Source organism: Pomacea canaliculata, linkage group LG4, assembly GCF_003073045.1.
Source record: "Pomacea canaliculata isolate SZHN2017 linkage group LG4, ASM307304v1, whole genome shotgun sequence".
Lineage (NCBI taxonomy): Eukaryota > Metazoa > Mollusca > Gastropoda > Architaenioglossa > Ampullariidae > Pomacea > Pomacea canaliculata.
Window position 1 is genome coordinate 13,583,121 of NC_037593.1, and position 15,136 is coordinate 13,598,256.

The 15,136-nt window shown below is 38.3% G+C and overlaps 1 protein-coding gene across 1 annotated transcript; it reads left to right on the forward strand.

Annotated features, from left to right (window-relative positions):
• The first annotated feature begins 66 nt into the window (after positions 1-66).
• On the forward strand, positions 67-13,449 carry LOC112562186 (dynein regulatory complex protein 1-like). The gene is made up of 20 exons (XM_025235272.1): positions 67-252; positions 658-858; positions 1,236-1,287; positions 4,350-4,406; positions 4,685-4,759; positions 5,153-5,290; positions 5,725-5,934; positions 6,420-6,559; positions 7,030-7,089; positions 8,410-8,484; positions 8,671-8,817; positions 9,163-9,260; positions 9,596-9,717; positions 9,915-10,004; positions 10,253-10,342; positions 10,844-10,888; positions 11,156-11,301; positions 11,645-11,797; positions 12,437-12,539; positions 12,840-13,449. The coding sequence occupies exons 1-20, from the start codon at positions 137-139 to the stop codon at positions 12,906-12,908; spliced, it is 2,187 nt and encodes a 728-aa protein (XP_025091057.1). The 5' UTR covers positions 67-136; the 3' UTR covers positions 12,909-13,449.
• Positions 13,450-15,136: the final 1,687 nt, after the last annotated feature.

Genomic DNA, 15,136 nt, shown 5'->3' on the forward strand with positions numbered 1-15,136 from the left:
AAATCGGGAATAAACATCGAACTAAAAACTTAACCAAACGTAAAATTTAAAAAATGTCACGTGACATATGGCGGCGTAACATAGCAACACTGTATGCTATCTTTCATGGTGGTCAGTGAGAAATAGCGCAAACAACATGAGTTCTTCTGCAGAAGAGGAAGACAGTGGGCCATCTGTTGATTCAAATAACCCAGAAGAGCGTGTGGCTGCAAGAAGAAATCGCATTCAACATCGCATAGAAGTCCTGAAAAGGTATATTAATGTGTCGGACATATATAGTGACGGAAACAATTTTTTTAACGAATTAGTGTTCATACTGTGTCACCACCACAGTTTTTTTTTTTCTCAACGATGATCATGTTACTTGGAAAGTTATCTTTCCCACAAAAAGTAGAATTTGTAGGGACACGGTGTTAAGGAATCTGTGCTGGTTAAGGCAGAATACCTAACATCAAATTCATCAAGAGTCAGAAATGTACCATCAATGTATATAAATTGACAGATATATGGGTTAACTTAAGACATCACTTGCATATTCAAGAAGCCAGTCTAATATCTTCAGTACAGTAAAGCAGTATTTATTCCAAGGAGATTTGGACATGAAGTCTCAAATACATTCTGATGTTTATTTCAAGCTTTATGTTTTTTGATTAACAGGGCAGCACTTGGTGAAGATGTTGACAGTAAGAAAGAAGTCAAAGAAGAACTCAGCAAAAGTAGAAAACAGATGGAGGAAAGTCGACTCCGACTTAACAAGCTGCGCAGAGATGGCTTTGAACTTGTTACCAACATTCGTGTGGCTGATGATGCACGTGAATCCAACAGACGTGGTATTGAAGAAGAAATAAAAAGAATAAGGTAATTTGTAACAACTTAATATGCCTCAGCAGTTTTACATTCATTAAAAGCCTGTCAGATTTCAGCCGTTAAATAAACTACAGAAGTATAATTCAACAAAGAGTTAGTATGAAGCATTGCAAAGAACCCAGCTCACAGATTGTATTTGTGGTTGTATGCTTCTGCAGTCACAAAATGTATCACAGTATACTGTAACCATCAGCTAAAGGCCTTTTTTGCTTTCCAGACTACTTGGTGAACCCAGTGACAGTAAATTAGAACATAACACGAAGAATACAAATTCCACATTAAACCAAACTAAACAAACTAAATCCAGAAAAATAATTTGAAATGATCATGAAATATTGCTTATGTATATGTTTTAACTTGCCTTTCAGGAAGGATAGACTGGAGCAAGAAGTAAAGCTTAGCGCAGAAAGATTTGAAGAGGTAGAGTATTTAGGTTTTTATTTTTTTGCACTTGAATTCCTGCTGTGCCAAATCATTGCATCTTCCTCTTGGTCTTTTCGTTTAGATCATGTATTCTACAGCACTTTTAATTGACCTGAAGTTATCTTTCCAGAGGTGAATATATCAGTCTCGTCATCTTAATTCTTAATCTGTCTCTTTTCTCTCCTCTTTCTTTTCTGCACCTGTCACTATGAATTCTGTTTGTCACTAACAAGAACTTACCTTTTGTGAAAAATTGACATTGGAGTATATCTGAGACTACATTTATAGGACAAATGACAGATGTGATGTGGTCCTTGCTAGTATTAATTTGACACTAATATCACACCATCTGTTTATTTATGCTGTTCTCCTGTAGTCACCCACTACCAGTTGGTGAAACTTACCTTGTAGTATGTGGTATGGTGGCTTGCGCCCCTTTTTGATCCACAGAGCTATATGTTGGCAGGAACCTTGTGTTCCTGGCAGGTCTAACCAAGCTGAACAGGTCTGTCATGGGAGAGGCCAGACTAAAATGTTGCACCCTGGCCCTCCAGGTTGGGGGGTTTTGCTTTGGGCTAACAACCCAGTCATGTTATAAAAAAAAGCTGTTACAGAAACTGCAACAGTACCACAACAAGGGCCTGGTCGGGAAGATTCTTCTCTAGAACAGCTTACGCCACATGCTGATGAAACCCTTAGGGAAGCCAGCTCTCCGACATCTTTTCACTACAAAGGAAAGAATCAGGATAGGGACCTGGAACACCAGAACCATCTATGAAAGTGGCAAGTCAGCTCAAGTGGCAAGTGAAATGAGAAAGTACATCAGGATTCTCGGGTTATGTGAAACCAGATGGAATGGAAGTGGCCAGACCAGACTAACATTAGGAGAAACAATTATTTACTCTTGCCACAAAGACCTAAACTACAATCATACCTAGGGAGTAGCACTGCTGATATCAACAGGAGCAACAAAGGCACTGATGGCCTGGGAACCAGCCTCACCATGGCTCATATCAGAAAGATTCAATGTTGAAGGAAGGAAGATCACCATCAGCCAACGCTATGCAGTGTCTGCTTGACCACAAATCAAGAAGAGATCTGAAGAGCATTATGGGAGACCTAACTGCCAAAGTGGGAGATGATAACACCAACAGGGAACTGATCATGGGGAGACATGGGGTCAGCACCTGCAATCAAAACGGGGAGCTCTTCACAGACTTCTGCACTTTCAATGACCGTGTCATAGGTGGCACTGTGTTCCCACAGAAAAAAATACACAAGACAACTTGGACTTCCCCTGATGGCCAGATGGAAAACCAGATTGACCAAAGAACAGTCGCTCGAAAGTGGAGGAGTCTTCAAGATTTAACTGAAGTCCTTCATTGATCCAGCATGCAGATATCACCACAATCTCAATACTCAACACCTCAAGAACAAGACAACAAGGGACATTTATAACTGTGAAGTCAAGAATAAGTATGAGGCCCTTTCAGGACTGACAGAAGAATCAGTGCAAGAACACTGGTCAACACTAAAAAGCATTTAGAAGACAACCTGTACAGATGTTCTAGGGAAGAGGGAAAGAAAACAAGGAATGGATGACTCCAGAGATCCAGGCAAAGATTGAATCAAGAAAGGGATTAAAACAGAAGCTCAAACAGTGTCAAGATCAACAAGAGAAGGAAGATCTCAGAGTTGAATATTGGGAAGCCAACCGCCAAGTGATGAGGTCTGTCAGAGAAGACAAGATACACTTCACCCATGAACTGACAGAGAAAGCAGAGACAGCAGCTATTCAGGGAAACATGAAGCGAACATACAAAATAACATGAACTCTGTCAGGCAGGAACATTAACCCAAACAAGCCAGTGAAAGACAAAGATGGCAAGACCATAAAAAACGATACAGGACAAAGAGACTGCAGGATGGAACATTTTGAAGAGATCCTGAATTGACCTAGTCTACAATCTTTACCTAACATACTACCAGCAACTAAACAACTTCATGTCAACATCAGCCCCCCCACTAAAGCAGAAACCCTCAAAGCTATCAAAAGTATAAAAAGTGGCAAAGCAGCAGGCCCGGATGGTATACCCTCAGAAGCATTAAAGGCAGACCCAGGAACAACAGCAACAATTTTACATTCCTTCTACACAGGATCTGAGAACAAGAGCTTGTACTAACAGATTGGAAACTAGGCCACCTGGTCAAGTTACCAAAGAAAGGAGACCTCTCTCAGTGCAACAACTGGCAGGGGATAATGCTGCTGGCCATCCCCAGTAAAGTCCTATCAAGGGTACAAGCAGGTTTTCTCCAGGATAAGTCATGTACTGACCACATTGCCACCCTCCATATCATCCTTGGGCAGTCTATTGAGTGGCAGTCCTCCCTCTACATAACTTTTGTGGACTCCTCGAGGAGTAACAAGGACTAAAACTAAACGTGTAGCCCCATTGAATTGTGATAAAAACTTTCCAAAATATTTCTAGATATCTGATGGTTGCTTTACTATTGAAAGCCCTACATATATAAACAAAAGGTACAATAATTTGCATACATCTTATAAGCAAGTGTATTTCTTTTGTATAATGTATTCACTTTGAAATTCTATAATGTGTCCCTTGTACCTTCAGCTAGTATGATTTATTGTTCAGGGAATTATTTGTAAAATTTCCTATTTTTGAAAATAATAATAATGCTGCAGAGTTTTTACAGCACATACCTCCACTGTAGACTCAATGCACTTTACAAACATTTTTAGAATACAAAACACTGAAAGCACACATTCAAACTGATACAAAATGTAACACACATACCAAAACACATCAGCAAGCAGCCTGTTAGAGATACAACAGACATAAAAGACAGAAAAATCTGCGCCTGAAGCATGCGAGGGATTTGTGCAAAATTGACATTGAAGTATATCTGCTGTAATTTTCATTCTCAGTAAAACAATTATCTTTTTTTTCTAAACAATCTGTGGATAGAACAATCACATATAGTTAATGATGCATGGTGATCAGTATTGTTTCTTACTGTTTGATTTTATTTTATTATAGATCACTAAGAAGTGGGAAATAGCACTTCAGAAAGAGATGCCACAGGCGCTGCATGAGGTATACATATTTGATTCATTTGTATATGACTCGGCTTTGCAGTATTAATATTTCCATTAAATATTTACAAGAATAAAAACCAGTTTGGGAAGACTTTTATTATTACAGTGTGTTTAGTTGCCTTGGACCTGTCGAAGTGTTTTTCTGACAAATGATTTTATTAGCCTTGTTTTCATATCACCAATAAATTTACAGATATTTGTACAGGTTGCTTCCCTTGTTAGCTGCAGCTGATTGGAATTCACAAATTCATAATTTTTTTGATCACATATTTTTAGATGCTGATCCAGCAGAAAAGGAGTTGTGATTTAATGATTGATGAGAAGAACAAGATCATAACTGATTTTCAGCAGGTAATATGAGTGCATTATCTACCATCAATAAAAATAAATAAAACATTTCTTTGTCTCCCACCTTCCAGTCCAATGTACAGCAATGTGTATTCGTTGTGTACCCAGTGCCCGTTGATTTCTGTACATCTCTTAACATAAAACAAGTGATATTAAAAAATGCTTGTATGATGGAGCATCATGAATAGGCTAATAGGAAAAATATTTTAATGTGAAAAGGAATTTAAGTTGAAACCAGCATAATATATGCTTGAGCAAAAGGGGAGACTACATGTATGATGAGCTGATAAGTGTTAAGTGATAAAATAAAAAGTTATAAGTTATCAAAATTATGAAGTGGCTGATTCATTTTGATTATATTTTCACTTTTGTAAAAACCTGAAAAAAAATTTTCAGGACCTCAAAAACAAGGATGATCAGTACGTGAAAGACTTAAAGAAAATGGCTGATGATATTGACTTGATGACAGAAAGGATGGAGGAGCAAATAAACAATATCATGAAGGCAAATAGAGATGAGCTGGAGCAGATTGAGGTAAGGAAGAAGCTGGTCATGTGTACATGCAATTAATGCAAATGCTCAAACTTATTCTGTTTCTGTCATTATCAAGATTTCCTTGAAATCTGTGTTATCTTTAGAACTGTAGATGAAATCTGTGCACAAGAAAGGATGTTGAAAGAGCTATTTTATATAAATTATTAATCTATTATTATTATTTAATTTAATGATTAATTTCAAATAAAACTGTATGCATAATTACTCCGTTGCACAGGTCAAATCTAGGAAGATAATGATGTTGCCAACAGGGAAACTAACGGAGCTGAAATGTTTTATAAAAGCACTGAGAGGCAAAAGAGTACAGGAAAATAGTTTTTATCAGTAAAACTTTCTTCAGGCTTTGATAAACAATTTAGAAAGTATTATTTAAGAATTATAGATATTTTTATGTAATTCCTGTCTGTCTGTAGCGAGCATTTGTAGCAGAACGAAATGAGTTGCTGGAGGTACAGAAAAAGAAATGGGATGAAAAGATGAATAATCGACGGGAAAAGGAGGTGGAGTTTATGAATCAACGTTTGAAGCGAGTGGAAGAGAATGAACAACTGTTGCAGCACTTACGAGTACAGGATGCTGAGGAGTATAATGTAGTGAAAGTCAGACTAGAAACGGATGTGCAGGTAAAAGTTTTAGGTGTATGGGTGCATGAGGGATGGGGATTGTGGTTGGGTCAGAGAGTGTGGTTGTATGTGTGTAAAGAGAGTAAGAGAATCAACAAAGAGAGACGTGCATGTGTGCACATTCATATTTTGTTCTGTGTGTGTAATATATTTGGGGAAGCTGGAAAAATGTAAATTAAGATGTTAGTTGTTTGAAGGAGAATCGCTTACACACACATTTATATATAGAATTGTTTCAGCAATGGTCAGCTTAAAACAGTAAATGCAGCCAATGTCACCTTTCCTACTCATTACAATATGCCGATAGTGCATGATCTTCTTTTACAGTACTTTTGTACTTTCTATAAGTTTGTCTTTGTCCTAATTTTTTTATCCAGCCTTGCACCAGAATTATTAAATCAAATTTGAAAATATTTGAAAAGTTTGCTTTGCTTATTAACTAGAAATTCAATGACAGAAATATTTCTAAATTTAAATTTGTGTAGGTCTTGGAGCAACAGCTGCAGCAGATGAAGTCTACATACCAGCTGAATCAGGAAAAGCTTGAATACAACTTCCAGGTTCTGAAAAAGCGTGATGATGAGAACACCATCACAAAATCTCAACAAAAACGTAAAATCACCAGGTGAGCCACCAGCCAAATGTCACTGGATCACATTCAGAAACTTCAAGTCATCTCCATAAACCATCCCCTAAAAAAACGCGACCCCACCCCCCCAGAAAAATAAAATCAAAATAAAAAACTTTAACCTAAAGCATTTTAGTGCCTGTAATATTTTTAAGGAGACTCATCAATGGTATGATGCAGTGCTGCACATATTTTTCTAATTAAAAGCATGTATACTTTTGTAGTGTTAGTGCATGGTTTGTCAAGTTCTAATTTTGTAATACTCTCACCTCTTTTTGTGTCTCTTTCGGCTATGAAAAACTGTGCTCCTTTGACAAGGGAACACCTGTCATGTAGGAACAGTTAAGAAGTAAACAAAGGGTATACCTACATCATATATTTTATGATATATATATATTGAGTATAATATGCTATGCTGATACTTTTTGTCCATTTCTCCCATGAACTCTTTTAATTGTTGTTTGCAGGTTGCAAGATGTACTAAATGGACTTCGTCAAAAGCTGTCCAAGCAAGAGAAGCAGTACAAGTTAGTTCAAGAATAATTTGTTTATGCTGATGTTGCTGGCTCCAAGTCCTGTATTCCTTTTTTTTTGTCTCTTGTCTTACAGTAAGAGTGATATCCCTTTATCTTTCTGGCATGAGGGGGCTAAAACTCTCTGTATTATTGTTTCTCTATATTAGTCTGTTTTGATTTCAGTGCCCATTTTTTTTTACCTATCTCTTTCGCAATGTGCTCATCTTTGTGCTGGACTGTTTCCTCATCTGTGGCTTTTCTATTTCTCATCGATATGTTTTTCAACTTGCTGTCCTCATAACAGTAAAAGAGGAGTGGACAATGATGCAAGTAATCTGGCCATAGGGTTAACCATCAGACAGCACCTGCTCTTTTCCTTGTTCTTCTTGCTCCTGTTATGTTCACCTTGTTACACAGGATTTATGCGCTGTCAGTCAGTGTGTTCAGTAGTCAGATGTTACACCAGTTATCATCCTGCAAGAGTGTGTCATTGTGTCGTCAAAACAGATGGAAGAGGACTGTATCGTCATGACCTTTGCCATTCTTCCTCAGAAGCACACGATGTGATCATCCTTGTACAGGACTGTGAAGTGTCATCCTAATTGTCCAGACATTTAATTATTATGATAGTGATAAGGGATACTTGCATTTGGCGCAGAAGTTTATGCCATTTACGGGGCCAACAAGTAGCACAGTGCATGTGTGTGCATAGCTATGTGAGTGTACATTGGAGACGATACAGTGAAATCCATTTATGTTTGTGTACAGGTTGATGTGTCTATTTATCTGTTTGCTTCTGTGTCCATGTGTGTACTGACATTACCGTTAAATGTCTTTGTTTTCTATTTGTTTGTTTTAAGACATTTTGTCTTGGTTTTGTAAAAATGTCCCTGATTTTTTTTTCAAAAATCATGTTGAGCCTGGCTTCATTTGGGGAAACACTATAAATATATTCACTCATTATTATTATTGAGAAGAAGAATGAACTTAATATTTATATAGGGATTTTGCAGGGAATCTAAAGTTATTCAAAAGTAGAATTAATCATATTAGAATTTGTCATCATTATGAACAACACCAGTGCACTGCCTATATTATTAATCTTATATTTTTATAATCACTTTCTAAGTTCTTTTCTTTGCTCATCTTGTGATCAAGTGAAAAAAGCTCTCAGAATTTCGTTTGCCTCTAGAAAAGCTCTCTCCATATACAACAGCTTAAATTATGCACAAAGCTTGACTCTTTTTAGCACTGGTGTCTGTTATGTTGGCATTATTATTTTCGAGATTATTGTCATAATTATTATTGTGAGTTATGGATGCTTTGTTCCAGAAGTGACAATGAGCAGCTCACTGAAGATTATAAGCGAGTCACAGAGCAGTTTCATGACCTGCAGAGAAAGTCGAAGTAAGAAAACTGAATTTTCTTTTGTGTGTGTGTTGGGGTGCACACATGCATGCTTATGAATGTGTGCATGCATACCCCTTTTCTCTACGCATCAGGGATGTTTTTTGTGATCAATACTTAGCATACATGACTGTAATGCTGCCATTTAAAAAGTTGTGATTATAATTATGCGCATTATTTTGTAAGGCACTTCCTGCTCACCGATGCCCAAAAGTTCGACCAGGTCTGGTGCATGAATGAAGAGGAATGTCGTAGTCTGTTGGATGAAGTATTGGCAGCTGACCGCGTTATTCATGAACAACAACTTGGGCTGCCATGGCCTGCACCAGACTTGTACGTCATAGTGGCTACTGGTGACAATATAGCTGCTGTCATATTTTGTGTCATATTTGTGTTTGTAAATGTTTCTCTGTCTCACTGTATGTGTGTTTGTGTGCAGTCGTGGATGGGGCAGCTGATGATGATATTGGAGAATAGACTGGATGAAGTCATGTGATATACTATCTTGATTTATCATTAGAAGATTAAAATAATTATATTAGTGTTTGTTTCTTCAACTTTCGTTTTCATGCATTCTTTTTTTCTGTTTTGAACTGATAAATGCGTGCATTTTTAAAGTCATAAATCAAAAGAAATGTTAATGACTTACTAAATTAATTATTTTTATTTTAAAACCAGGTCATTCACGGAAACTGTAGGACCTCTTTTGGGTAAAGATGGTGCTACCAAAAAAGTTTCTGCTTCAGAGGTTGTGAAAGAAGTTTTCTCTCACACAGGTAATATCTATCAGCAACAATCAAGCCAATTCTTGCCATTTTACTTTAGTTAGAATAATGGAGTAGGCTATCATTTGAGTATTTACATGATGACGTAGAATGTGCCTCAAGGCATTTTGTGCAATCCCTTTGAAATATTTTATTAGCCCTGTAGTATTTCTCATTCAGGACTTTTGATCTATATAAATTTTTCTCAATAACATGATTTTTAGTTTCAGTGACAAAGTAAACAGTGATGTTTTTATCTAGAGAAATTTGCACACATTTTAAATAATGCCTATAATTTTCATTGCTAAATACTTAATGATTATAGATTATTATGCCTGAATTTGCAGAAGACATGGGCAAAAACGAAGTAGAGAAAGAGCAAGATGAAGAAATTGAAAGACCAGGAATCTTCTCTAAAATATCTGCCCAAACAATCAAGCAAATTATGGAGCTGCTTTGTGATGAGTCTGTGAGTTTGAAAACTGGCCATGGTTGTATGCCTAATTCAAAAGTACTAATTATAAGCTATAGGACAGTGAGCAAACAAGTAAAGAAACAGGGTGGGCCATGGGGTAGATGAGGGAGAAGATAATATGGCATACCTTATGAAGACACAACTGAATTATTCTGTAAGAGTACATTTTCTTTCCTCTGTCATCTGTTTAGGGCTTTCTTATTGAGAACAAACTGAACAAGCTTCTTGCCCCACTCGAGAAAGATGAAAGATCTTTGATAAAACTTGATGCCATCTTTTCGGTGAGTATTTTATCTCCATTTCAATTTTTTGATGCATGAATCCTTCAGTTTTTTTAAATACTATTTAGTATTGAAAGTCAGTAGTACTAAAATTTAGTTTTTCCTCTTCATTACCAAGATGCCATCATGGCAAGTTTAAAAAATACAACAATTTTAAGACTTTACGACTCAAATTTTCTTGTGGAAAATTTCTTTGGGGATTGTTTTTTTTTATGTTTTTATGTTTTTTTATGTTTTGTGACGTGCAGGCACTTGGAATTGAAACAGAGGAGGACATTTGCAAACTGTCAACATATTTCATGCACATCCCTGATGATAGGCCTGATGAGCATGAGAAGGTTGGCATATGGAATTAGAGTTTGTTTCTTTCAAGGGTAGCTTAGTGTCATGAAAAATGTTTTCATCATTGAAGGAGAAATAAATAGGTCCATGTCATCAGCATTTTAGACCCTGCAATCCATTATAGGAGAAACTTTGTCAATACCGGCAGCTAGTAAATAAGCCATGAAAGATTTTCTTTCTTTTGGTTTGCTTTTAAGTTGTAGTGCTGTCTGGAATTTAACTCCACTTTTTGAGGTGGTTGTGGCATGACAGCAAAGATGAATATATATAATGATGCCAGCGATAATACTATATTGATGGTCATCATTATGTTGAAAGTGAGGTTGGTGTAGATGGCGATATTAAAAATTATGATCATGATGTTGACAGTGAGAGTAACATTGATGGCAGTGTTATGATAATGATCATGATGTTGAAAATGAGGGTGGTGTTGATGGTGAGACTGTGAAGTTAATAACGATGGCACACAGATTAACACAAAACTTTACTCAATGCAGCAAGAAGATGCTGAGAATGAGGAAGGAGGACAACAAAATAGTGAGGCAAGTTGTCATCTTCATTATCCTAGACTTTAACCAACTGATCACAAGTCAAGGAGTGATAATGGTCTACTATAACTATTTTCTAATGGCTAGATAGAGCTTTAGATTATGTATAGATGGTGGGGGTGAGAAATGTATGTAGATTCAGGCAGAGTGCTTGAAGATATTTTCTACTTATAACCCCTGACAGTCATTTAGAATGCTATTGTATATTATCTGTAGCGATTAGTCGTGGTTATTATCATTAAAATATGGATGATCATAAAGGACGGGGATCTGGATGAAGAGGTTGGCATCATGACGGAGAATCAGGGTCCTGACCCGAAGAGTGCCGACGCCTTTCATCTGATCCACCCGAACGAGGTCCTGAAAGCACTGCGGGCGTTTGTCGAGGAGAATCGCCAACCCATTGAGTAAGTTTGTAGAACAGGGTTATTCTAGCAGGTCCAGTTTGTTTCGTATTAACGTACAACTTTAACTTACGGTGAGACACCGATACCCCCTTAAAAATGCTATGATGATCGATATTTTCCCCTAATATTAGAGAAAGTACGTGTTATACAGTGTGAAAGTGAGATCGGTATTGATATGCTAAAGTGATCTAGTCACCAGAATTCCGCTTCATGTGCTTGAGAATTATTATCTAGTCATTTGAGGGTTGTTGTTTGTCTGAGACTATAAACGCTTGGCTGAAAGTAAAGGGAGGTAAAGTAAACCTTTGGCCTTATTTCATCCGTCTCTTTTGTCTTCTCCAAGGGACAAGTCTTACAAATCACAGTTCCGCATCACTGCACTAGAAGAGCGCGACAGCTCAGGTGACTCAGAGTACTGGATGAAGTACAATTCTGCTCTGTCCGACGAGAAGGAGAAGGTGTGGGATGGTCTGCTGGACGGCTTGGAGATGTACAGGTGACTAGGCATGGACCTATAATAGGGTCGCACACCGTTATTTCTTCTGATCTGCGCTACTTTCCCATAGCGTCGTAAACAGTAAACCTGAAGTCAGGTGGAACCCAATGACCTCGCACAGTAATTTTTTTTCTTTGCATGCTCGTGCATCGGGGACACTGCTCAAACATATCTGTTATGACACGTACTCACAGGGCGGACTATCGGCGATTTCTTCCAAGAATCCTCAGGTGGCGAAGTGGAGGGATAGGGGGAGAGAGAGTGTGTGTGTGTGTGAATGAGTGAAAGGGGTTCTTGATGATATTGACAGAGGATGCCCATTAATGCATGTCCACTATTGTAGGTATATATATGTGTACGTAAAGCATCTTGAGCCCGCCTTCAATGTTGGGATTAGTCGCAGAACAAACGAATATTATTATTTATGCATGGACCGATATGGAGAGCCAACACCGAGGTGTAAGCATGCCATGTGCTGATGAAGAAGATGATGATAACTGATGGTGACAGTTGTTGGAGGGAAAGGGAAAAGTATGGAGAGAGCAGGTTTTCTAGAGAGGGGGGTATTTTTGATGCTATTGTTCATATCTTCAACGTCTTATTATGATAGGGAACGACTAACATCTGGAATGTTTTCAGTGAGATCCTCAACAAGCGCGCCAGCTTGCTGTTGGAGACGGATACCCTCAGGACGCAGAACGCTGAGCTCCGTCTGCTGCTGCATCAGTATGTCAACTCCAAGGTCAGCCTCTATCTTTTTTATTTTTTAATAACCTTAGCCAGAAACACATTATCGGATTTTTATTTGACACCATTTACAAATCTACCAAACGCTATCATATATTTCAGTGTATGTCGCGATTTAAAAAAAATTAGGCTCTTTAAATTTTCCTGGCTCGAGTGGAGCACGGACAGTGGGTGGGGTAGGGGTTGGTGTGAAGGCAGCTGTAGAGTTTCAACATTTCCTTTGTTATCTCTGTCTCCCTTTCTTTACGTCTGTCTGCGCGCGTCAGCAGCTGATGGGGCCAACATATGTTTGCAGGTGAATGCAGAGCTGCAGATTCCACCCAGCAAAGTTCTACAGTTCGAGTTGAATGAAGGCTACCAGTAGACAGTGACTCTGGTGGTGTCTGTGAACAACTAACGATTACAAACGTATATCATATTCAGCGTCTGCTTATAATGCGCATAGAGGCTTTTTTTTTTAATTTTAGGAGGAGCGCACGTGAGTGAAGCCATATTTCCTTTGCGCATGTATATAAATGAACGTAAATAACTGATTCTGAGAAACCCGCAAGCTCGTCTCATCACTTTGCTGAAATATGTGTGTGTGTGGAAAGGTGCACAAGTGCACTGATGTCTGTGAATGCACGTGAATTCAATGTTTGTGTTGTGGCCGCCGTTTCCTCCTCCCTCATCGCCGACCCTCCCAAACAGTCATCGGCGACCACGTTCTTGGAGCTGCCGGACTAAAGTCCCTTTCACTTCACAAGTAAGGTGTGTGCAAGTGTCCAGACCAGGAGACAAACACCAACAGACAATGTCTAGTTTTCAAAAATTGTCAGAAAAGAGGTGACTGATAAGTAACATGTTCAGTTTTTTTTTATATAAAAAATTAACAGGCTGTGAAATTAAACGTTTTTCATACATTATACAAAATAATAAGTCTTTTTTTTTATTGGAAACTTGAGGTTGAATCTGATTGTAAAAATGAACTTTGTTATGTGCGCCTACAACTCGCTAGTTTTCTTCCGCTTCCCGATGCTGTTTTCTCTCCTCTGTCACACAAATTCACACAAGTGCAGATATACATTCTGCTAAGAGAACATTGCTCAAAATTTATATAAATATTTATTTACAACAGAATAAAACAATGTTAATCAGAAAATATTTTCTGTTCATGTTGAACTTCACATCAAGGAGGATCTCTTTATCCACCATAATTTAATTTGCACAAGATGCAGGTGTGCATTCTGCTAAGAGAATGTCGCTCAAAATGTTATATAAATATTTATTTACAACGGAATAAAACAATTTTAATCCGAAAACATTTTCTATTCTTCTATTCTATTTCGAACTTCACATCGAGGAGGATCTATTTACCCACCATAATTTCTCCTTTTTGCACAATATGAAGGCTTATTGTTTACCTTCTCTAAAATCGCCATTTACTTCGCACGTAGTTAGCGTTTTACCTTTTCACTACCCCAGTCCTCTACAATTGCTCAGGACCTTGTGAGTGAAAAGTAGTAAATAAATTATAGAACATTTACGGTTATATACAAAAGGCACAAAAATTGCAAAGACAGTGACAGTGTCAGATAAGGCAGAGTGGATCGGTGACACTGCAGCTTGTATCACCATAAATACAACATCCAGTCAAGTCTAGAATCGTGCAACAGCACATTTAAATGGACGTGTAAACACTTCCAGTAACAAAGGCACTTCAGTATGCAGCGAATGAAAGTCTCTGTCTACGGCGCTGCATTTCTTTGTTGCCAGCAGAAGATAGTCCCTGTCATCATGGCATCACTGACTGGCAGGTGACCCCAACATCCCCGTCATGCCGCAACTTGCAGGCCAGACATCCGGGTAGACTGAGGACGGGTCTTCTGGGGACCACTGGCTTATCCCCGGCATCTGTTCGTTTTGCTGGGGTCGCGAGTAAGGCTCAACGGCTTGCTGGGGACTCACGTGGCTCTGAACAGCGACGGCGGGATGGTCGAGATGGTCTCCGAGGTTGTCAGACTGCGGCAACAATGGCAGCTGTTCTTGGACGTGGGGGACTGTCTGTGGCGCACCTACATGAGAATGGACAGGACTAAACCAGTCTTCTGGCATATGCTGTCCTTCAGTCTGTCCCAGAAGTCCAGGGAGACAGACGGGAGATGATCTGTTGTCTACCAACTGGATTTTTGCAGGTGGTTGGCTATAAGTAAGTGGTGCAGTGGCAGACCGAGGCGGTCTCGTGTAAAAAGGTCCGTTATTCTCGCTGTTAATAAAAGGAAGACATAATACAAGATAAATTAGATTATATGTACAAAGATGGCGGCATCTATCTTATTTGACAGAGAACTTTTTTTAATGAATAAGTTACATATTCAATATGTCAATTTTCTTTCGTCAGGGGATGACATTTGTTTATGTTGGATGGGAGGCTTCTGCTAGCGATCAATCAAAACATTTTCAAAAGTCTTCATTTGAACTGATATAGACTGGATTCCACTTGGTGGAGGTGTGTGTAAGAAGGTTATTCCATAGAACTCTACATGAGTATTTCAGTCTCGCCTTGAATAAATCTTGAGAGAGAGACAGAGAGAATAAAAGGAATACCTTGGT